This window comes from Rana temporaria, chromosome 2 (assembly GCF_905171775.1).
Source record: "Rana temporaria chromosome 2, aRanTem1.1, whole genome shotgun sequence".
In the NCBI taxonomy this organism is placed as follows: Eukaryota; Metazoa; Chordata; class Amphibia; order Anura; family Ranidae; genus Rana; species Rana temporaria.
Window position 1 is genome coordinate 239,723,016 of NC_053490.1, and position 25,156 is coordinate 239,748,171.

A 25,156-nucleotide genomic window follows, 5' to 3' on the forward strand; every position below is an offset into this window, starting at 1 on the left:
TAAAGACTTAGTCTCTGTGTCCCGTGGTGTAAAAATTGTCGCTCTTTTTTGTTTATAGCGCAAAAAATAAAAACCACAGAGGTGATCAAATACCACCAAAAGAAAGCTCCATTTGTGGGGAAAAAAGGACCCCAATTTTGTTTGGGTGCAACGTTTCACGCCCGCACAATTGTCAGTTAAAGCGACGCAGTGCTGAATCGCAAAAAGTGCTGTCAGGAAGGGGGTATATCCTTCCGAAGCTGAAATGGTTAATAGTTTATCAGTCAATTGCCGTACTGGTAAGAACTACAAAAACACATGATAGCAGGTTGAATTTACATTTTACTTCAAAAAAGGGGATGTACATACATGAGGGAACATTGGGGAGAAAACAGTTATGATAAATCATTTCTGCTAACTGTATCTAGATGCCAGTTTGGCTGGCGGTGGCAGTTTTATTCCTGCTGGCATACACTTGCTTACAATATTAACAGGATAGTGAGTAAAGGAACAGCTGAAACTGTATGGCCCGAAAGGAAATAATATATCATACACAGTGAGAGTTTGTAGAACACAGCATCATGTTTTCTTTTTTCATTTAAATGACATACTCAACAGCAGGAAGGAGAGAAGTTAACAATTACTAACACTAGAATATTCAAATTTTTTATGTTATACATGTACAGCAACTAACTGCTTTACAAAAAAGCAAAATAATACAATATATTGTCACATGTATTTACAGTGTAGTAAATATACCTTTCTGTCAAATTTTACACAAAAAATATTTACAGATGAATTTACTGCATTAAAAAAGTAATGTTGCTAACACTTAAAAGTGACTTTCTGTGGTAAAGTCTGTTGCATAACATTGGATAACACATGCTTAAAGAGGGAGGGAAAAACTGCCTAAAATTGAATGTTAAAAACCTTACAGACTGCCCATACCCACCAGGAACCGGACATTACCCAGGCTTGCAGAACCATATACCCATATACATAGACTGAAACCAATATGCACATCAGAGATTCAAACTGTTTATCAGACGTGTTTAAAGATAAATACATAGTATTCAACCACGAAGGTAAATAATTCAGATAGAAAATGTACAACTAAGGTCTTTTTAACCAACATATGAATGCATTTACAGGAATGACTAACCAATCAGATTGTGCCTGTCATCTTTATACAGAAGATTTGAAAAAAAGAGTACAAGCGTAGATTTGCTATGGGCACCAATTTTGCTTTTAATACAAACCAAGAGTCGATAATTCTCACAATTATATGCTTTGTCTGATGGCAGAATTATTTGAAATATAACCTAAGTAATGCAGCTCAGACTAGTATTTTTTTTCTTTCAGTTCAAGTTCTATCCAAAATTTAAGAACGTTTCAGCAAAACTTTTTTTTTAGTGTTCAAATACAGTGGGTGAGAAAACTTGTGTCAAGCTTTTTATAACACACACACACACACACACACACACACACACCTTTTTATAGAACCACAGGAATATTTTAGGGAAGAATGATGTAGAGAAAGGCATTTCAGAGAATTGTATACCTTAAACTGATTTTCTTTGAATCTACTTTTGACTTAATCTAGTCAAAAGTACATTATATTGGTGCCCATATACTGTATTCTTTACTAAGCTGGGTAGCAGGTACAGAAAGGTATGCAATTGAAATGGTACACAGAACTATATAAATATACTTCCATGACATAAGAACTTGTTTGGTAGCATATTATGTATAAAATGATCTACAATATTAGTAATGCATGTCAAAGTGGAAGTTCACTGTAGAATGACTATGAACATTAATGGCATAGTCCACCCAAGTAAAACGACCCTTGCAGATATGGGACCCCAGAATATTACAATGCATGGTGCCTTTTTGCAAAATACAGTACAATAAGACTGTCAACACTTGTAGTCCTCTGCAGGCACACCAACAGCCAGTCAGATATACAGTACGACTATTTTTATTTACCTTTGCTCTTCCCTAATAGCACAGGGACAGAGCAGAGCTCCATGTGCATTGTATGCTCTATCCCCAGTGCATGCGCATTACACTCTCTTCAGTGGCTCAACGATGCTTGAATAGGGAAGGAGCACATATTATGCATGTGCCTCTTTTTGAAAAAAAAAAAAGTGCACTATAATGCTGCTGAACAAGCTTTGTTGTGTGCAGGAAGATACTGGGAACAGGCGAAGGTAAATACGGGAGTATATTGGGTGGGCTTGAGGGGTGTCCGCAGAGACCTACAGGTGTGCCAATAACATTACTGCGTACTTTGCAAAAAAATATACTTGGGCACCCTGTCGGCATTGACTGTTTTACTTACAGGGTGGAATATAACGTGCAATACATGTACATTGATAAATTGCTTCTGTTCATGCGGTTTGTCCAGCAAGCACCATTGGAATTTGCCATCCATCAACAGCAATGCCATGCAAGTAATGGTGTTGCTCTATAGCCGAGGGGTACAGCAGCAGTCAACACACTGCTCTGGATACTCATTACATGAGGCTAGGGTAGTGGGGTAATTTGACTATAGCTGTGCATTGAGGACAATACTCTTTACAAAATTAAATCGCTAGCTTTACTCTAGCGTTACTAACCCTGCTTTGCAATAATATCCCAAATACACAATCAACCTGTCTCTTCTTAGCAACTTAGACCCTATATGTCAGAGCATGGTGCTGAAGAAAGACCGCTTTGCTAAATCTGCTGCAGTTAATGAACTACCAGTTACCTATGTAATTTCTTGACAGGCAGTTAGATATGGTTGTCATTTGTATTACCTAACAGATAAAAAAAAAAAATTAAATGCAAAACTATATGGGAACTGTATATTCAAACGCATCTCTGATGTATATATTGAAGCCCATCAGTCCATTAGCAAAACATTTCTCCAAATGTGTTACTTCATTTGTTTAAAAATCACTTCATTCCATACAGCAGTTCACATATTAAAGCTGGAAAAAAGGGAAAATAAAAAAAAAGGTGCTGTGCACAGATTTCAGAGAAGCTGGGGCAACAGTTTTACTTTTCCTTTTCTCCAGGTACCCCCCCCCCCCCACACCACCACCACACACACACGAGCTGTGCCAAGAATCCTCTATGCATTACATGTAAGTTTTTGCACTGTCCATGTAAAGCCTTGTCCTTCATGTCATTAACACCAGCTACAGCTAAACAGAAGTACACTGGGATTTTGGCAGACTATTTGCATAATAGGTTTCTGTCCACAGTTTTATTTTTCCAGGACTGTAAACAAAACAAAATCACAATGTCAGAAAACAACAAAAGAAGACACTTATTTACATCTGTGAAATACGCGTTATCATATGGTTAAATGCAGATTATGTGCTATAATTATTAAATCCCAACACTTATTTGTACCATTATATTTGTTTAGCTGTGGAGTTTGATTTACTGAAATACATTTAAATCACTCTATAGTTTTCTTATATTGAACTATATTTTGTGTTTTCGTTTAAAGCCATTCTTGGTCGTTCGTCCAAGATCTAAGTTGTAGAATAGCATTCTAAGTATTTCAATTCTACATGTGTTCAGCAGTAAATATATTTAAGCCCTAAATGCAAGCACCTAGATGTCTTTCCCTTTTGCTCAAAATTTGTCAAAAAGGATTGATTTCCTCTGAGTTAAGAATGTTCTGGACAAGTGTCTAAAGCCCTGCGCAGCAATCGCCTCCCTTTTACAAAGTATTCCGGTACATAGCATTATACCCCAAGATTTGCTGTAGTGACACATATCCGCAAGACAGTATCAAATGGTTAGTCAATCATTTAATACTTCACTGAATGCTAGAATTCAAACCTTTCACAGTGATAGTTTTAGCTTCTATGCCCCCTGAACAATAAATGTTTTTGTTATATTAAAAAAAAAAAAAAAAAAACGATGGCAACTCTGGACATCATGATCTATTCTATATGGAAAATGTAACCGGTCTGTAAATAGATTATAATAATTAAAGGACATGTAATTTGGGGAAATATGACTTAATGGATTTACGTTATACAGCCAGCTCTAGTACTACAAGTAATACAGTAGATGGGAAATTTTATAGTTTAACATGAAAGACCATAGTTCTGAAGGGTGGCTAAGACAATAGACTGCCAACTATTACCAGATCTACGAAAAAGTTAAAGTGCATCACACACTTCATGATGCAGTTCCTCCAAGGAGGATCCTGTCAGTTCAAAAAGTACCATTATATTTGCTGGCCTGAACAAAAGGCACCTGCCTCACTCCCCTTCCCCAAGTTTTAAAACCAACATTGCACAGAAAAGTGAGTATCTCCAAAAGAGTAATTATATGTCCTTTGAGAATTGAAAATGAAGCTCCAATCATGAGGGCATATACCTTTAACACAGATTACGCCCCTAAGTGCAAGAAATCTTTTAACACCTCTCTCTGGAAGGGTTAAGGAAATGATCATCAAGCAGAAAGGAAATAAAGCCCTTTTACTACTCAGATGCACCCAATTTACTTACCATATCTTTACTCTGAAAACACCACAGTAGTTCTCCCCCCCCCCCCCCCAAATACACAAATATATTTACATAACATTTCAAAACACATTAATGTCAGAATACATTCTGCCTTTCATAAATAGTGCATTGTAAGGACAGAACTCATTGATGCATTTCAGATGAAAGAGATGCTGTAATACTTTAACAGCGCAAACATTTGGAATAGATAGATATATATATATATTTTTTTTATAGGAATAAAAATATAATTACTTTAACAAATTTATTGCAAGTACCCAAAAATCTAATTAGTATGGTGGCCCTTTTCAGACACCAGTTCATATTTGTTTCAACAAAGTACCATTAGAAAAAAAAAAAAAAAAAGTTATTTGGGACAGGATTTTTTTTTTTTTTTTTTTTTTAAGCAAATAGGTAAAAAAAAATCCACAGCTAAAAGTGTTTTTTAAAGGGGAGGATTTAAACTGGTTTCTTTTCCCACCAAAGCCACTATAAAGGATTAGCTTTAATATTTAGTTAAATGCAAAACATAGTAAACACAAATAATAATAATAAAAAAGACAAGGCAAAAAAAGACTCATGAGAATGCCACTAATGTTTACACAGTTAATGCAGTAAAGGCAGGGCCACCGTTATCAAAATACAAAATTTCTTCATTCTAAAATTCACAAGGCATTGATACGCTTGTGACCATGGTTCCCTCAAAGATTGGAAATAACTGGAAAAGGAAAAATGTATAAGGAAACCAAATGGTATAGAGTTCAAACGATGCTTTCGATGTATTGATCTTCTGGCAACATGGCTGACTGCATGGAAAACAGTAAAAAAAAAAAAAAAAAAAAAATTAAGTGCAGCATCATATTGTGCCGGGGCCAAGGATAAGCCGCCCGCTTAAGTCAGTTTTAGATAAGGAACTTTAAAATAAATAATAATAAAAAAAAAAAAAAAAAAAAAAAATATCACACAATCTTTTTGATGCTTTGACGTTTGAAGCTGCCAGCACTTCTTTGCTTTTGCACTTGGCTTGCTGAACCATGGCGCGTTCTACCGCTGTTTGAGTGACCAGTGGTGGGAGAGAGTTCCACATTTTCCTTGTCAATCCCTATGGCAGAGAACCAAAACAGGGACAATGAGATTTTATTGTGGTATGAAAAATAAATAAAAAAATCAGTGTACATAAATACATTATGGACCTTATATATTAAGAACCCTTTCACACTGAGGGCATATTGCAGGTGCTATAGCGTTAAAAATAGCGCCTGCAATACGCCCTTAAATAGCTGCTCCATTGTTTCCAGTGTGAAAGCCCTCGGGCGTTGTGCTAGCAGGACAGTAAAAAAAGTCCCGCTAGCCACATCTTTGGAGCGTGGAGTTTACCGCTCCTCCACCGCTGCTGCCCATTGAAATCAATGGGACAGCGCGGCTATACCGCCCGCATTGCAAAAGGTTTTAACCCTTTCTCGGCCAATAGCGGGGGTTAAATGCGCCCCGCTAGCGTCCGAAATGCGCCGCAAATCCGTCCATAGCGTCAGCTGTAAAAATAGTGGCGTTTTAACGCTGACGCTATGGTTGGCTCAGTGTGAAAGGGGTCTGAAGAGTCTGAACTTTGTAGCTCATAGTAACCAAGCACTCAAATTGATCTTTTCCCAGTAAAGATTGTGAACAAGATAGTTCTGCTTTGAGGGTGACAAAACATGTGCATTGCTAATATTTTTACAGGTAAACTGTTCTACATACACTAGAGTTTATTTATAAAATGTACAAGGAGTATGTGCAAATGGCAGTAACCATTAGCAACTAACCATAAAAAAAAAAAAAACACAACTACAACCAGTCAGACCACAGTAAGCCTCTTGGGTGCAAAAAAGATTCTGCACTCTAAAAACCAATACTGCTCTGTTTACATTTGAATTTGGCACAGGTAATAGACTACCAATAATAAGGGTATCACAATCATGCAAGTAGGAAATCCATTATCTAGTATCAGATGCACAGACATGAATAATCTAGAGAGGGATTTCCCATATTTATAGCTCTACTAATTTTGGCCTCAAGAATGTGGAAAGAAAGAGGTTAATGGAAGAATGGTCTGTAGACCATACGAATGGTCTGGGGTATCTACGCTTCGGAAATAGATAGGCTGCTGCCTCCCCTCAGGATCCCTGTTGCCAGGGTCTAATGCCCCTCGTGGCGGCCTATTTATGCCAATTTGAATCATTACATTGTTTATTCACATTTGTTGTATCTAGCTTATGATGCTCCAGCACATAACAGGTCACATTTAAATAAGGTAACAAGAGGTTATTGAGGCTATATACTAACCAATTTATCACGTGAGTTAATAGTTAAACCCTCATTAGGGGGGGGCCTATATTGAATTTTTTTTTCTTTCTTTAAAGTACCTCTCTTTGTAATATATTTATTTTTTACTATATCAATTTCACTCAGTTTGGGCTGGACGGACAGCTGGGAGTCACCCACTTGGAGGGTCTCTCCTCGGGGGGGGGGGGGGGGGGGTTGTCTCTAAGCGTCAATTAGAATTATTTGTACAGCACTCATTCACTATCACAAAACGTATTTTTATTGGCCCTAGGAATTTTTTCACAAAGGAATAATTAATAATTAACTATGTTTTTTATATATATATATTACAATTTTTATATATACCAATTTATTGACGACACAGTACACTCAATCACTTGCACTACCCCCAAGTGACCGGCAGAGCCATATACCCCATCCAAACAGCTACTTACTGTTTAGACCACTATTTGGACTTGACCCCGTAATGCAAATCTGGGAGTTTGGCTACCGTTAATCTACTATATTGTATTTACTCTTCTGTATAAAATGTTCTGAGAATAACTTAATGGCCCTACCTGATCTCCAAGAAACTGTCCCATTTTTTTATGCCCTGGTACATTTTTAGTAACCGAGCCTCCCAGGAACTGCAGTTACTCAAGTATGTACTTGTTACCCACAGCAATGCATTCTGAATATCTTTATTTTACGAGTTGATGTACATATCTGGACATTATATCTATACAATAATTTTCAATTTTTAGTCTAAAACTGTTCTCAATTATTTTCATGAAGCGGAGCTCATCCAAGAAATGCTTTGGGTGCCATCGATCCCCAGTCCCTTGTAATATAGGGTAAAATATATAGGGTGCTAGAAGGTGTTGGATGGGACACATTTATGACCGAGGAAATATAATTATTGCACTAGGAAACACATACATAACCTGTGTAATCTAATGCTTCTAAAGTAAAAAAAAAAAATTGTGTAATAGTGTGTGTGTGTGTGTGTGTGTGTATATATATATATATATATATATATATATATATATATATATATATATATATTATATAATCGTAAACACACACACACACACACACACACACACACACACCAGAAACTACCCAAATGACCCTCATCAAAAGTTTAAATATCCTGGTGATATTGGCCTGATAACATGCATACAAGTTGACACAAAGGGGTTTGAATGGCTATTAAAAGGTAATCCATCCTTACCTGTGATGTATGTGTGTGTGTGTGTGTGTGTGTGTGTGTGTGTAAAAGGTCAATGAGTTTCTGGACTCCTGACAGACCCTTGCATATTTCATCCAGTGCTGCACTGACGTTTCTGGATTCTGAGTCGTGGGTAAAGCAAAAAAGTTGTCAAAGGATCTGCAGGAAAAGGTAGTTGAACTGTATAAAACAGGAAAGGGATATAAAAAAAAAAATATCCAAGGAATTGAGAATGCCAATCAGCAGTGTTCAAACTCCAATCAAGAAGTGGAAAATTAGGGGTCTGTCGAAATCAAACCAGGGTCAGGTAGACCGACTAAAATTTCAGTCAACTGCCAGGAAAATTGTTTTGGATGCAAAGAAAAATACAAAAAAATTACTTCAGCTGAAATACAAGACTCTTTGAAAACATGTGGTGTGGCTGTTTCAAGATGCAGAATAAGGAGGCACTTGAAGAAAGATGGGCTGCATGGTAGAGTCGCCAGAAGAAAGCCATTACTACGCAAATGCCAAAGTATCCCACTTACAATATGCCAAACAGTACAGACACAAGCCTCAAACCTTCTTGCACTAGGTCATTTGGAGTGACGAGACCAAAATTTACTTTTTTTGGCCACAACCATAAACGCTACATTTGGAGAGGAGTCAACAAGGCATATGATGAAAGGTACACCATTCCTACTGTGAAACACGGAGGTGGATCACTGATGTTTTGGGGATGTGTGAGCTACAGAGGCACAGGAAATTAGGTCAAAATTGTTGGCAAGATTAATGCAGAATGTTATAAAAAAAAAAAACTGGAGGAACATTTGCATTCATCAGCCAGGAAGCTGTGCAAGGGACGTACTTGGACATTCCAACATAGAAAAGATCCAAAACACAAGGCCAAGTCGACCTGTCATTGGCTACAGCAGAATAAAGTGAAGGTTCTGGAGTGGCCATCTCAGTTTCCTGACCGCAATATCATTGAGCCATTTAAAACGTGCAGTTCATGCAAGACAGCCCAAGAATTTACAGGAACTGGAGGCTTTTTGTCAAAAGGAATGGGCTGCTTCACCATCTGAGAAGACAAAGAGCCTCATTCACAAATGCCACAAAATACTTTAAGCTGTAATTAAAGGGGTTGTAAAGGAAAAAAATGTTTTCCCTAAATAGCTTTTTTTTTTACCTTAGTGCAGTACTCCACTTACCTCATCCTTCGATTTTGCTTTAAAATGTTCTTATTTCTTCTGAGAAATTCTCACTTCCTGTTCTTCTGTCTAACTCCACACAGTAATGCAAGGCTTTCTCCCTGGTGTGGAGAAAGCCTCTTGAGGGGGAAGGGGGCGAGCAGGCGTGTCAGGACGCCCACTAATACACAGCTCCTTTCTCTATCTGCAAAGTAAAGAACGTCCTGACTTGCCTGCTCGCACCCTCCCCCCTCACGAGGCTTTCTCCACATCAGGTGTGTAGTTACAGACAGAAGAACAGGAAGTTGAGTATTTCTCAGAAGAAATAAAGACATTTAAAAGCAAAATCGAAGGATGAAGTAAGAGAAGGAGGACTGCACTAAGGTAAAGGAAGCTATTTAAGGAATTTTTTCTTTCCTTTACAACTTTTTTAATGTTAAAGGGGGCAATAACACAGTATTAAGAACTGGGGTATGTAAACTTTTGATCAGGGTCATTTGGGTAGTTTTTGTTGCGATTATGATTTAAAAAGAGTAAACACAGTTGATAATAAAAGGCTTCAGCCAAACACTAACCATGAGTGAAAGAAAAGTTGTTTTATCATTTATATTCTCTGAAAAATGGCAAGAATAGAAATTCTGCCAGGGAATGAAAACTTATGAGCATAACTGCGCACACACATTGTGTGTATATATATATATATATATATATATATATATATATATATATATATATATATATATATATATATATATATATACACACACACACACACATACATATACATACATACATACATACATATACATATATATACACAATCTCCAAGTGTTTCTCCAAGAGACTCTCCCTATCAGAAAGTATAATCAGTGATCAGATTGGAGTTTTCCCGTATACAGTTTTTCAATGTCGTTATTCACAACCTCTAAATCTTTTATATAATTATGACAAAGTCAGAGTCTGACTTCGAACTGGGAGTAAAATCTACAGTCATGTTCATTTAAGATGGAGGCTCTTTGTCAAAATTATGTAAAAGATTTAGACGTTGTGAAGACATTGAAAAACTGTATACGGAAAACAATCTGATCACTGAGGATACTTTCTCTGATAGGGAGAGTCTCTTGGAGAAACACTTGGAGTCCTTTGTTACAAATATTTTAAAAACCAAGGACAAAAAATATTATCGTGACAGATTAGCTTATGAATCAAATATCGCCTATAGGTGGTCTTCTGACAGTCAATGGAGGAAACCAAAATCCTCTTCACGTAAACAAACTAATGTTAAATCGGGATCCCACTGACTGATGAGTCTTCTTTATCTTCCTCTTCCCTAGCAGGTACAGCCTCAAATATGTCAGCAGGTTCTTTCAAAAGAAAGACAGAGTATCTTCGAAAGCCTCTTCCTCCAAATGCACTCAACCGGACAATATGCGTCCTGATTTACGCTCACAGACTAGAAATGCACCTGTTTCTTCCAATTCTGTGGGTGAAGGTCACCCCAGTTCTTCTTTGGCACCCACTACTTCAAAAAGTAAGCCAATCTTCTGGCACCCCTTCGGGGGACTTTCAAATCCCCAACCTAGGGGATTTGCGCACAGCACCGATTTTTTTCACCATCTCCAAATATGGAGACCAAAAAAGCACCCAACTTTTAAGTTGCACTGGCAAGTGACCCAGAAAACGGTCTCCAAGTAATCAATTTATCTTCACATTTGTTGACAGCAGATCAGACCCAGGTTTTAAGCCTGGGATTGACCTTCTGTCCTGATCAGGAGGTAGATGCTTTTGAGATTATTAAAGATGTTAATCTTTTTGCTAGGAAATTAATGTTCAAGATCATTTTTGATAAGGACTACAAAACGCCCCCCCCCCCTGAATTCTTCAGTAGAAGAGGTTTGGTAAAATAATACCATTAGGGAAATTGAGGCCCTTAATGATCTTATGGAACTATGGGAAGAAGGAAATCCATTTGATGATCTCATGGAGGAAATCTCTTCTGATCCATCTCCTTTGATTCCAACAGAGAGAATCTTTCCCCCACCTAATTTGTATAAACCAAACTCTAAGACTTTTCCTACCCTACAAGGTAACCCCAATATTTGGGCCTTCACCCAAAAGGTCACCTGAGAATTGCAGAATACCAAGTGGAAAAAAATTCAGGGGCAGATCCAATCTTAAACCATCCTATCGTCAGGCATTATCTTTGTTGCCATATGTTTTTTTGGCAATCTAAATTAAATAGAGATGTAATATATATATATATATGGCTGTGTCTATATATGAATAAATATATATATTGTAATTATGAATATATTTCTCTTAGTAGTGGCTGAAGACATTTCACTCAGCGTACAGAGTATATTGTTCATTTAGAATGCTAATTCGTGGCATTTAGCATATAGCAAAGCCTTTGTTACGTTACTAGACAATACAGAGTCAGTGATTTAAACCCCTTTCTGTGACTGACCCCATGCTGGGATGATCAATCAAGATAGCCCCACCCTTTTTAAGCCTGGGAAAGTTCACTTTAATCTGCTGCCGAATATAGTCACCAGGATTTGCATGAAAGGGGGCCGACTTATGTATTCAGGCCTCCAATCGTGATCCTAGCTAGGCCAACCAATTGGACGGCAGCATAGAGAGATATACTCGACTGCAGAGGGAAAGGGAATTCACTTTATGGAAGGATGACTTTTATGGACACCTGACCTTAAGGATGGGTCTAAAAGGGTAACTATGGTATAGGCATGTTATATTTACATGTAGCAACTGCACACGCTTGTAATCTAATGTTTTAGAGGAATATGCGCTAGATTCCTTCATGTAAATGTATGTATGTATTTTAACCTACGATCTTGTTTGAGACTATAGATAGGTTCTGTATGTTAGATTAGACTTTGTATAAGCTCTAATAAATGTGTGTTATGTTAAAGCTTTCGCTCTGGACAATAGAACTCTTATTTTAACCATATATCATATATGTGAGATATTAAATCTTAAATATACAATTATAAGGCAACACTTTGAAACAAAATGAGCACATCGTTATTAAACCCTATGATAAAGGGGATCGTAGTAATGTATGTTCAAAACTATAAACAGATGGTGATGGATCTCCTTTTGAATAGAAGCTGGTATCGTTCGATCCCCTTTGCACAAGTTAAATATGCTGAGACCAAATACTGCATACTTATTACTCGTGCCTTCTATGAAAATCTCATAGATTAAAAAAAACTGAATTTCTTACTGTAAAAACCCAGACTTCCCACTTTGTATGCATTGCCAAAAAGTCCACAAAAATCTAGACTGTCCTCCTGGCCGACCTATTGTGTCAGGAAATGGCTGTTTAACGGAGTCAGCAAGAAAGCTAGTGGATGACTATATATCTTAGACCCCACGTTGCTTCCTAAAGTTCCTATATTCAGGATACAGCAGACTTGTTGAGATCTCTGGATGGCCTATGGGTACCCCCTGGGTCGTGGTTTATGGCTATTGATCTGCAAGCCCTCTACAACTCCATTCCCCATGATTGGGGGGATCAGAGTTGTGGAGGGCTTCCCATCAGAGAGAGGGCCTGGTGCTTCTAAGTATAATCAGTTTATCCTGCATTTGCTGTTATTTATTTTAACAAACATCTTTGCGTTCAATCGCTCCCACTACCTCCAGGTGCAGGGTGTTGCGATGGGGACTAAGTGTGCCCCATCGTACGCCAAATCTGTACCTGGGGGGGGGGGGGGGGTGGTGGGAGCGGGAGATCTTCTCTTCAGACAGATTTAGAGAGTTTTTTGAGCATATTCTGATCTGGCGTCGCTTCATCGACGATATATTTGTCATATGGACCGGCTCCCTTGAAGAATTATCCTCTTATGTTAATGGTGGCCGAGAATTGTTATAACTTGAAATTCACTATGATCCGTGTTTAAAAAGGTAATACTTTTTTTTGGATATTTCCATTTATTTGAATGCAGATGGCACTTTGGGTTCTTCCCCATTTAGAAACCCATCTGCTGGCAATACGATCTTACACGCTACAAGCTCTCACCCCAAGTCATTGGTGCAGAGCATACCGTACAGCCAGTATTTAAGAATCTGAAGAAATTGTAGCCAAGATCATGATTTTGAACGAGAGGCTTCCTCCCTGCAGTCTCGACTAATTAACTGGGGCTACAGTTCTATTCTTAAAAAAACCTACAAAACGGGCTAAAAACAAAAATAGGGCCGACTTGATTGATCCCAAAAAAAGTCCAGCAACTGGTCAGCAGGTACTTCGGATCATGAGATTCTCAGCAGAACATCAAAACGTTAAAAAGATTATTCAAAAGTTTTGGCCCTTATTAATCTGATCAGCGGATATCTCCAAATACATTGAGCCATTTCCTCAAATTACTTATAGAAAATCCAGGTCCTGGATAGACCAACTTGCTCATAGCCACCTTCAAACAAAAACTAAGGCTAACCGTAGGGATACAGCCCCATGTGGCCGATGTGAATTCTACAAATTTTTGTTCAATTTCACTGAAACACTTCTTCCAAATGGAGTTATATATAGACCAAGTGTTTTCACCAACTGCCAGTCGGTTGGGGTTGTCTACCTTATGAAATGTGGGAAAAACAAAGAGGCCTTTCTTCCACAGAATTAGAGATCATATATCTCTTAAAAAATTCCAAAAGGAAAACACTGCGCTAAATAAACATTAGAATAATAAATGATAAAGTGAATATAATATGTCAGATAGCTGCCAGTACCAAAAATTTGTGATACAAAAATTAATAGAACATGTGTAATATAGGGTAGAGCGCTCATATGATTGAAAATGGATTCAAATAGTGAACAAATCAATATATAAACCGTGATATCTAATGAGTATTGAGAAATGCAATGTTACAAAAAATTGGAATGCAATAAAACCAATCTATATAAAATTCTAAAAACACCAAGAGAACACAAAAACTGAAATGAGGAATGAAAACTGAATGCAATAAGTGATAAAACCGTGTGGAACCAATCCACATGGAAAAATAGTCCCAAGAGTTAATCCAAATGATCATCCATATGCTGGGTAAAGGGATAGAGTAAACTTCATCCACCAAAGAAGACACCCGGAAATGGTATTGTAGTCTCCTTACCCTGTTTAAATGACCACTATGACGATGGTCTCAGCAAACATGGGGATTTTAGGTCTCCCTCAGGACCCTCTGTGGAGTATCTGAAGTGCTATCTGCTCGTCAGGTTTAAACAGTAATGGTTACTCTATGACCATCAATGTAGAACCATGTATGCATATTTGAAACTATTTCATTATATGGTGGATCTTTTATATTCTATTTATTTAATTTTGTATAAAACTTTTTTATATATAAATGTTCTGTGTTATTCATGCATCTAAAAAATCTCATTCAGGCTCCCTTATATCATTTGATTGTTTCAAGGAGAAATTTGGGCCCACTAACTGCCAATTCTTTCGATTTCTTCAAATTCACCATGCCTTCACTACCCAATTTGGGTCCACCCCAGTGCTTCTCCTTCGGTCCAATCCACGTTGGGTGATGTTCCCTTGGCCAAGCCCACCTCTACCATTTATAAAGCTCTACTACCCTCAGTCCATTTTGGTCTGGTGGGTTTATTCTCTAGGTGGCAGGGCGAGGTCCCTGACCTGGATTCAGAGGACTGGGAAGACGCATGGGAGTATCCTTTTCTACAACTTATCTCCGGATTCAATCATATGTTTTGGTCCTGTCCCAGGATACAATCCTTTTGGACGGAGGTCACAAAATGTATTGAAACTCTACTCATGATCCATGTTCTGCTGAAAGTGTCGATCTGCTTGCTGTGCCTGGCGAGCTCCCTGGCTCATCGCCGAGCAACCAGTACTCTAATAGGACTCCTATTATTTTATGCCAGGAAAGCCTTACTCATAGAATGGAAACAACCAGAGGTACCCACGTTGAATTCTTGGAAATCATTGATTAACTCGGCGGTGCCACTATACAAATCGGCTTATCTGGCCAGAGGCTGCCCAACTAAGTTTGGCAAAATCTGGCAAGTGTGGCTGGACTCAGACGCCACGATCGCAACACAGTCGGACCGAGAGACCCAAGTTTGTTTGCTCGCCTTGTAGTGGTGAAGACTCGATATTGCTTAATACTGTCTTGTGTAGGTACACATAGATGCATTTTTCCCTAACCTGATCTTTTCTCACTGTAGTGATCAACTGAAGCATGAGCACTGTAATCCCTCTGTTTTCCTTCCGTCTGATGGTATGAGCAGTCCAAGGTTGTAATAGTTTTAATAAGTTGTATTAGAACTTTAGAATAGTTATAATGTATGTTACCCAAGCCGGGGTATGCCCAATGGCTTTATTTTGTAACACTTTTATTTTTCCAAAAAACTCAATAAACCCTATTTTCAAAAAAAAAAAAAAATCCCATTCAACTCTTCTATGTATATACATGATTGGTAGTTTTTTTTTTTTTTTTATATATATATAAAAAGGTTACCCAAACATCATGCATGTTGACATGCAAAAAGGAAGGGGATGAGTATTACTGGCATCAATGGCAATTGGGTCAAGCTTGTTAATCTGCCTGATCAACTCTAGACAGAGGGTGGTAGACTTCCCATGGACATTAGACTAAAGATGGCCATAGACTGATCAAAATTCGACTAGTTTACCAGGAACCATCTGAAATTGATCCATCTACAGTGCATTGAAAAAGTATTCATACCTGTGAAATTTTCAAAATGTTATGTTACAACTAAAAACGTAAATTTTATTGTGATAGACCAACACAAAGTGGCACATAATTGTGCAGTGGAAGTGTTAATTTTCCGCCACACCCAGCGTTTTGCTTTTAGGCTTACCTGTAAAATCCCTTTCTTGGAGTACACCACCTTCCCTTTTTCCGGATCCGCAGACAGCAGAGGGAATATCATTTCATTCTCTAGATCTTGAGCAGTAAAGGCGTATATCTGCAGGCAATCGCTCAGATACATAAAACAGATGCTTTGTTTATTGTGCCAGATGTTCCCAAGAAGGGACAAGCGGTGTTAAGATCCACTATCTCAAGATGGATTCGACAGACAATTATTCAAGCCTATGGTTTAAAGAATAGGACTCCTCCTTTTTCGGTTAGGGCACACTCAACCAGGGCGACTCAGATCTGTAAAGCTGCAACTTGGTCCCCAGTCCACACATTTTCCAAATTTTATCAGGTGGATGTGAGAGGACAGGAGGATGCCGCCTTCGGGCGAAGTGTGCTGCAGGCAGCGGTATAAAGCTTCTGGTCCAGGGTGGCCTGCTTGATCTGTGTCCCCCCCCCCCTTCATATGGAGCATTGCTCTGGGACATCCCATTATGAAAAGATAAAGACTATGGGGTTTATTTACTAAAGGCAAATCCACTTTGCACTGCAAGTGCACTGTGAGTGTACTTGGAAGTGCAGTCGCTGTAGATCTGAGGGGGACATGCAAGGAAAATAAAAAAAACAGCATTTTTGCTTGTACATGATTGGATGATAAAATCAGCAGAGCGTCCCCTAATTTCAGATCTTCCCCTCAGATTTATAGCAACTGTACTTCCATGTGCACTTTCACGTGCACTTGTAGTGCAGAGTGGATTTTCCCTTAGTAAATGAACCCCTATGTGACATAGAGGTCCCCCCCTTCTTATGGGAATTTTTATTGCTTTCTACAAAACTGAGGAACTCCCCTGATGGGAGGGGTTATATAGAGGGGAACTGTCTTCAATTGGTTGTGCCAGTGTCCAATCACCGCTGGCAACCCTTAACCCATTATGTAAAGATAAAGACTCTGTGTCCCGTGGTGTATGATAAAGAAAAAAGGATTTTTGTACTCACCGTAAAATCCATTTCTCTGAGTTCATAGACGGACACAGCATCCTTTGACCTTCGGGTTATGTTCTTCCTACCAGGAGATTTTAGGCAGAATTTCCACAGCACTCAAGGTGTTAAAACTTTCCCTCATGCCGCTCCTCCCAGGGGGCGTGGCTCCCCCAGGCATAACCCACACCCTGCTCCAGCAGCTTCAGTTCGTAACAAGCAGTACAAACCAAGGAGGGGTGGGTGCTGTGTCCGTCTATGAACTCAGAGAAATGGATTTTACGGTGAGTACAAAAATCCTTTTTTCTCTTTCGTTCATAGACGGACACAGCATCCTTTGACCTTCGGGACGTCCCCAAGCAGTGTCAAAAAACGAGGGGTGGGAAAAATAACACAGCAAACAACAGGTTACACCCCAAACAAAACCGGAGTTACTCAACGGAGGAACTCCAACCTTAAACTGCCGCCTGTAACACCCTGCGGCCGAATGAGGCATCAGAAGATGCACTCACATCCACCTTATAAAACTTTGAGAAAGTGTGGACCGACGACCAGGTCGCAGCCTTACACACCTGTAACACAGAGGCTTGGTGTCGGAAAGCCCAGGAGGCTCCAATCGCCCTGGTCGAATGCGCCGTGACCCGAAAGGGAGGCGCCCGCCCCTTCAGGGCGTAGGCCTGAAGCACAACCTGTCGGATCCACCTGGAAATGGTGGCCGACGAGACTGCCAGGCCCTTACTGGGACCGGACACAGACACGAACAGCGAGTCCGACTTCCGGAACGGAGCTGTCGCCGACAAGTAAACTCGAAGGGCCCGAACCACATCTAGAGAATGTAAAACGGCTTCCTTCGGGTTCTTCGGCTGAGGACATAATGATGGAACAACAATGTCCTCGTTAATGTGAAAGGCCGAAACGACCTTCGGAAGAAAAGAAGGTCGCGGGCGCAGCACCGCCTTATCCTGATGGATGACCAAGTAGGGGGCCTTGCAAGACAAGGCCGCCAGTTCAGACACTCGTCTGATAGAGGTAATAGCTACCAGAAAGACCACCTTCTGCGACAAAGTCAGCAAGGGGATCTCCCGAATGTCCTCAAAGGGGGCACGCTGAAGCGCCGAGAGGACCAAGTTCAAGTCCCAAGAAGGTAGCGGAGGGCGCACCGGGGGGGCCACATGCCGGACCCCCTGCACAAACGTGCGAACCAAAGAGTGCGCTGCCACGGGACGCTGAAAATAAACAGCCAGAGCAGAAATCTGACTCTTGATCGTGCTCAAGGCAAGAGCCTGGTCCACTCCCCGCTGTAGGAACAGCAGGATCCGGGACACCACGTAAGTACGGGGGTGCCACTTCATCTCCTCACACATAGAGATGTATGCTTTCCATGTACGATGATAAATTTTTCGAGAAGTGGACTTCCGTGCACGCATCATGGTAGAGATTACCGGGCCCGACAGGCCCCGGTCCTTCAGTACCTGGTTCTCAACAGCCACGCCGTTAAAGCCAGTGACCGTAAAGCAGGATGGAAGATCGGGCCCTGAGACAGGAGATCTTCCCTCAGAGGGAGGCGCCAGGGGGCGTCTGCCACCAGACGTACCAGGTCCGCGTACCAAGAGCGACGCGGCCAATCTGGGGCGATCAGGATCGTTGGAATCCCTTCGGCTTCCACCCTGCGCAGCAGGCGGGGTAGGAGCCTTAGAGGAGGGAAGGCGTAAATCAGGTGATATTGACCCCAGGGAGCCACTAACGCGTCTGACGCGTCTGCCCAGGGGTCCCTTGACCTGGCCACAAACCGTGGTACCTTCCGATTGAGACGGGACGCCAGAAGGTCCACGTCTGGAGTGCCCCATTTTTGGCACAGGATCTGAAAAACCTCCGGGTGGAGAGACCACTCCCCTTGATCCAGAGTCGTGCGACTTAGGAAGTCGGCTTGCCAATTCAGAACTCCCGGAATGTATACCGCTGACAGGGCCGGAACGGACCTTTCGGCCCACCGAAGTATGTGAGCGACCTCCGTCGCCGCGGCCGAGCTCCTTGTGCCGCCCTGATGATTGACGTACGCCACGGCCGTGGCGTTGTCGGACTGGATCCTGACAGGACGGCCCTGCAGCTCCAGGGACCACCTGACAAGGCACAGCTTGATCGCTCGGAGCTCCAGGATATTGATCGGCAGGCGGGACTCCTCCTGAGTCCAGCGCCCCTGGGCTGACTGGGTGCCCCAGACGCCCCCCCAGCCGAAGAGGCTGGCATCCGTCGTGACCACTGTCCAGCGGCACGGAAGAAAAGACTTCCCGGACCGAAGCACCGGAGACGTCAGCCACCATGCCAGGGAAGACTTGGCCAGATGGCTCAACCGAATCTGGCGATCCAGAGAAGATGGGACCCTGTCCCATCGTGACAGAACCTCCTTCTGTAGTACCCTGGTGTGGAATTGGGCATACGGAACCGCCTCGAAGGAGGCCACCATCAGACCCAGAACCCGCATGCAGAAGCGAAGAGACGACCACTTCTGGGTCGACAACTGTCTCACTGCAGATTGCAGGGTCCGCAGTTTTTCCGATGGGAGGAACACTTTTGCCTCCCCCGAATCCAAAACCAGCCCCAGGTGTTCCAGCCTCTGGGACGGAACCAACACTGATTTTTTGAGATTCAGAAGCCAGCCGAACTCCTGCAGAGTCCGACACGTGATGGACACGTCCTCCTCTAACTCTGAGCTTGAAGAAGCTCTCAGGAGAAGGTCGTCCAGGTATCCCACGATAGCGATCCCTCGCTGCCTTAGCAAGGCCAGGATCGGGGCGAGCACCTTGGTGAACACCCGTGGTGCCGACGCCAGCCCGAACGGGAGGGCCACGAATTGATAGTGGTCCTCCCCGATCGCAAAACGCAGATATCTTTGGTGGCTTGTGCAAACGGGGACATGCAGGTATGCGTCCATGATGTCCAAGGACGCCATGAAGTCCCCCTGGTGGAGGGCCGCTATGATAGAACGGACCGACTCCATCCTGAATCGCTGCACCTTGACAAAGGAGTTGAGGGCCTTTAGGTCCAGGACAGGGCGAACCCCTCCCTTCTTGGGAACCACGAACAGATTGGAGTAGAACCCCCGAAACCGTTCCAGCGAGGGAACCGGCACAACCACCCCTCTGTCCAGAAGATCCTGGACAGCCCCGGATAGGGCTAGCCGCCGATCCTGAGGAAGCTGGAGGTTGGATGGAAAAAATCTGTTTGGGGGACAAGAGAGGAACTCTATCTTGTACCCCGAGGCGACCACCTCGCAAACCCAACGGTCGGTCAGAAGAGAGTTCCACCGATCCGCGAAGTCGTGAAGCCGTCCCCCCACCCGAGACCCGGGCGGGGGCAGACCTTCATGCGGAAGCAGGCTTGTCCGCAGGCTTGTTTGGTTTGTTAAACCAGGGGCGCTTACGCCCGGCAGCAGGGGCTTTTGCCCCTTGCGGACCTTTTCCAGCCGCGCTGGGCGCACGAAAAAACCGCTTAGGGGTAGTAAAAGTAGGACCTTGCTTGCGGCGAGGTTCCTTACCCTTCCCCGACTGAGGGAGCAAGTTGCTCTTACCTCCAGTGGCATCCTTAATGATGTCATCCAGGGATGCCCCAAAGAGCCGTCCGCCCTTAAAGGGCAAATCCACCAAGGCCTTTTTTGAGGACTGGTCAGCCGACCAGCACTTCAGCCATATAAGGCGGCGCAGAACCACTGCGTAGACAGAAGCCCTGGAAAGCAAAGGAATCGAATCCATAGCCGCCTCACAGAGAAACTTCTGACCCTGAATCAACTGCTCAGCCAGGTCCCTAGAGGACTCGGAAGCACCCTGGACCTCCAGATCCTGCAGCAGGAGCTTCGCCCTTTCAGTTAGCGTCTGAGCAACCAGGGCGCCGGCCAGAGCCGGCCTTACCGCCGAACCCACCACCGAGAACAGGGAGCGGGCCACGGCCTCCACTCTCCTATCAGCGGGGTCCTTGAAAGCAGGAGCCCCCTCCACAGGCAACGTAGTAGCCTTACTCAGTCTGGACACAGGAGGGTCCACCGACGGAGGAGTGACCCACTTTTTTAAAAAGTCCTCCTCCAGGGGGTAACGGGTAGCAAAGCTTTTAGGAACAGTAAAAGCCTTTTGCGGTGTATCCCATTCCTTATACAACAAATTGTCCAAATAAGGAACACAGGGGAATACCTTAGCGGTACGCGGTGGTTTGCGGAATCCAAAAGGGACTGACACCGCTGGTGTCTCCGCCACATCCTCTAAATGAAGAGTCTCACGTACCGCAGTAATAAGAGCTCCAACAAATTCCTTGTCAGCAGACTCCGCAGCAGAGTCATCCTCGCTGTCCATGTGGGTTAAGCCCGCATCCTCTGACATGACAGAACCAGAAGCAGCAACAGCGTTATCAGATTCTGCGTCAGAGATATCCCCAGAAACAGCCTCCGGGGGGGGGCGCTTTTTACCCCCCAACCGAGCACTGGCAGCTTCAAACCTGGTGAGAAAAGACTCCAGGACAGCCGACACCGATTCAACAGATGTGGCAGGGGGAGGGGCGCTAAGGGTTAATTCCGGCATTGTGAGGAATGAGGGGCCTGATTCAGGCTCCATATTGCAGCTGCCGTGTCACCCCCACTGCCAATGGCAGGAAAAAAGTCCCCCACAGGTCACCTCCCGGCCGCTAGAGCACAGTCTGGGGCCCCCTGAGACTCACCACCCCCCTGGTACAGCGCGGTCTGTGAAGGACAAGTGTGTGCTGAGGAGAAGCTGCAGCGCTGCGTCTGTCCCCTCAGATGATTCGCGGTCTTTTTTCCCCGCCGAAACGGCCACTAGAGGCCGAACTAGTGCTGAAAACGGCGCCGGCCACAAGAAAATGGCCGCCGAATAATACAAGCGCGGCTCCGGCAAAATGGCCGCCGTTGCGCAGTTTTAAAAAGACAGTGTACCCAAAAATGACAGTACACCAAAACAGCACACAGCACACACAAAAATGCCCAGAATGTCCACCACAGTCCCCTGCAGTGACACAGAACAGCCCCAGCCATACCCGAGTGAAAAAAAAAAAAAAAAAAAAAAAATATATAAAAAATATGAGCCCCAGGGAAAAAACCCCCTGCACAGCCGTCACCCAAAGGGGGAAGGAGGGAGAGGAATAAGGGAGAGAGGAAAGCAGGGGAAAACCCTCAGTCGACCTCCCAAGGGAAAACATTCCAGCCAGACCACTTACCTGAGTAAGGGGCCACTACTTACCTGTCCTGCGACTACCCGGCTGGAGGTATCCCAGACAGAACCAACGTCCGCGAACGGCATGGCTGTCGGCCAGACACACTGTGACAAAGCCATAGAGACCGGTCATATGTGTGCCCTAGAACCGAAGTTCCCCGGCCGCCCCTGGAGCAACGGGGCCCGTCGTGGACGTCCCAAAGCTGAGCTGAGGGCCGGCACACGCTCGAAGGCCGAACCTGGGGGGACTACAAGGGTCGAGGACCCAGCCTGTCACCCAGTCGGCTGTTGATAGAAGAATCGCAGGATTCAAAATAAAAATAAAATAAAAAAGCGAGAAAAAACTCGCAAAATGCAAAAAAATTTGCAAGAAAAAACTCCAGAGTCCAGGACTCCAGAGAGAGCCTGACTCTCCTGACGGTTAGGCAGAAACAAACTGAAGCTGCTGGAGCAGGGTGTGGGTTATGCCTGGGGGAGCCACGCCCCCTGGGAGGAGCGGCATGAGGGAAAGTTTTAACACCTTGAGTGCTGTGGAAATTCTGCCTAAAATCTCCTGGTAGGAAGAACATAACCCGAAGGTCAAAGGATGCTGTGTCCGTCTATGAACGAAAGAGAAATAGGATTTTTGTACTCGCCGTAAAAATAATTTTCTCTGAAGTCCATGGACGGACACAGCTTCCTTATACTCTTGACTGTAGGGTTATGTTCTGTCTATTAGGAGAGGACTAGGCAGACATGTTAATGGTTAAAACATGTAAACTTTAGCAAAGCTCAAACAGCCCCGCCCAGGGAGCAGTCCCTCTGGTCATAACCCCTCACACTGCTCTGAGCAGCTCAGTTCGTCAAAAAGCAGTACAAACTCAAAAAAAGGAGGGGTGGGTGCTGTGTCCGTCTATGGACTTCAGAGAAAAGGATTTTACTGCGAGTTGAAAAATCCTATTTTCTCTTTCGTTCATGGACGGACACAGCTTCCTTATACTCTTGACTGTAGGGACGTCCCCAAGCAGTGTCAAACTATGGGAGGGAACAACAATCAAAAACCAAACTTCACCCCAACACTCTAGAGTTCAACGGAGGAGATGCAACCTCAAACTGCTGCCTACAAAACTTTGCGGCCGAAGCAGGCACCCGACGATGCACTTACATCAACCTTGTAAAACTTAGTGAAAGTGTGAACGGATGACCAAGTCGCCGCCTTACACCTGAGACACAGACGCTTGATGTTGGAAAGCCCAGAAAGCACCAATTGCTCTGGTCGAATGCGCCATGACAGGAAAGGGAGGCGCCCGCCCTTTCAGGGCGCAAGCCTGAATCACAATTTGTCTGATCCACAGAGAAATGGAGGTCGACGAGAGCGCCAGGCCTTTCTTTGGACCAGACACCAATACGAACAGTGAGTCTGACCTCTGAAACAGAGCCGAAGCAGACAAATACACCCGCAGAGCACGTACCATGTCTAGGGAATGTAACACAGCCTCCTCGGGATGTGACGGTCGAGGACATGAGGATGGAAGTACAATGTCCTCATTTAGATTAAAAGCTGAAACCACCTTCAGAAGAAATGAAGGCTGTGGACGTAGCAACACTTCATCTCTATGGAGGACCAAGTAGGGGGACTTGGTAAGACAAGGCCGCCAACTCAGAGACAGGTCTGGCAGATGCAATGGCCAGTAGAAAGACAACTTTGAGAGAGCATGGGGGGTCCCAGGGAATCCCCACAATCCCTGAGGCGCCAACAGGAGAAGAGGTGGGCGGGGAGGACTATACCGGTACTTTAAAGGTTGGTTGCAGACAACCAGAGTGAGTCACATTAGATAAATTGTAGAAAAATGTATTCACATGAATACATTAAACAGAATAAAAAATACATGACATTAAAAAAAAACAATACAAACATGTTTGACCACAATCAAATCACCGGTCGTGCAATCCCTTATATATGAACAAGGGGGGGGTAGCGGTGAGAAAGTTGGAGTCATGAGACAATAGTCTCTGGTCTCCGATAAGGATCACCATAATATTTCCTTGGAGCGTGAGCTCACCGAACGCACCAAGGACTTTACTATGGACGGATTTAGGGCTCTGAGGGATTTAATGCTACTCTATGATGAAGGGTGTATTGATGACCCCCCCGACATCCTCCAATGTTGGGGTGACTGATATTACCATTGTACCACCTGCAGCACCCACAGGGACTATCCCTCCTGGCCCCACCAAACCTAAAAAATGTAAACCCAGCTCTCGTAGGTTTCCTGACTTAATGACCTGCCCGGCTATTTGGGCATTTTTGCAACAGACCATTAAAGATCTAAAACGAAGCCGATGGCAATCCTTCCATCCCAATTTAACCACCAACCAACAAAACGCCTTATCCTCCTTGCAGCGACTTAATGACATTGTTATTAAACCAGCCGACAAAGGCGGAAACATTGTCATCATGACGCATGATCAATACCTTTCAATGTGTTACACTGTATTAGACAACCCAACTTGGTATAAACCTATTTTGTCTACACACATTCAATTGTATATTAATGAGTTCGTCGAGATCTGTACTGAAGCTTTTTGGAGCGGATATATAGATCAAGACACACTCAATTACTTGATTCCAAAACATCCTCGTACCCCTACGTTTTATACGCTACCCAAAACCCATAAACAGCTGGTGCCACCACCGGGTCGCCCAATTGTTTCGGGGATAGGATCTTTGACAGACCACGCAAGTAAATTTGTTGACCATTTCTTGATCTCGCACGTCCAAAGTCTACCCTCCTATATTCGCGATACGTCCGACCTCCTGCGCCATTTGGAGGGGATCCAGGTCCCTCTGGACTCCCTGCTCGTGGTTATTGATGTAGAGGCTCTTTACTCTAGCATCCCCCACGAGCAGGGATTCCTGACGGCCAGATC

At 43.2% G+C, this 25,156-nt stretch overlaps 1 protein-coding gene across 3 annotated transcripts in view; it reads right to left on the minus strand.

Moving 5' to 3' along the window:
• Positions 1 to 303: 303 nt before the first annotated feature.
• The window catches only part of NF1 (neurofibromin 1), a 317,171-nt gene continuing 292,318 nt past the window's right edge, over positions 304 to 25,156 (minus strand). For all 3 annotated transcript variants that reach the window (XM_040336668.1, XM_040336666.1, XM_040336665.1), the window contains one exon: positions 304 to 5,598. In XM_040336668.1, coding sequence (XP_040192602.1) covers positions 5,456 to 5,598 — 143 coding nt within the window. In that variant the 3' untranslated portion in view covers positions 304 to 5,455. The remainder of the gene's footprint in view (positions 5,599 to 25,156) is intronic.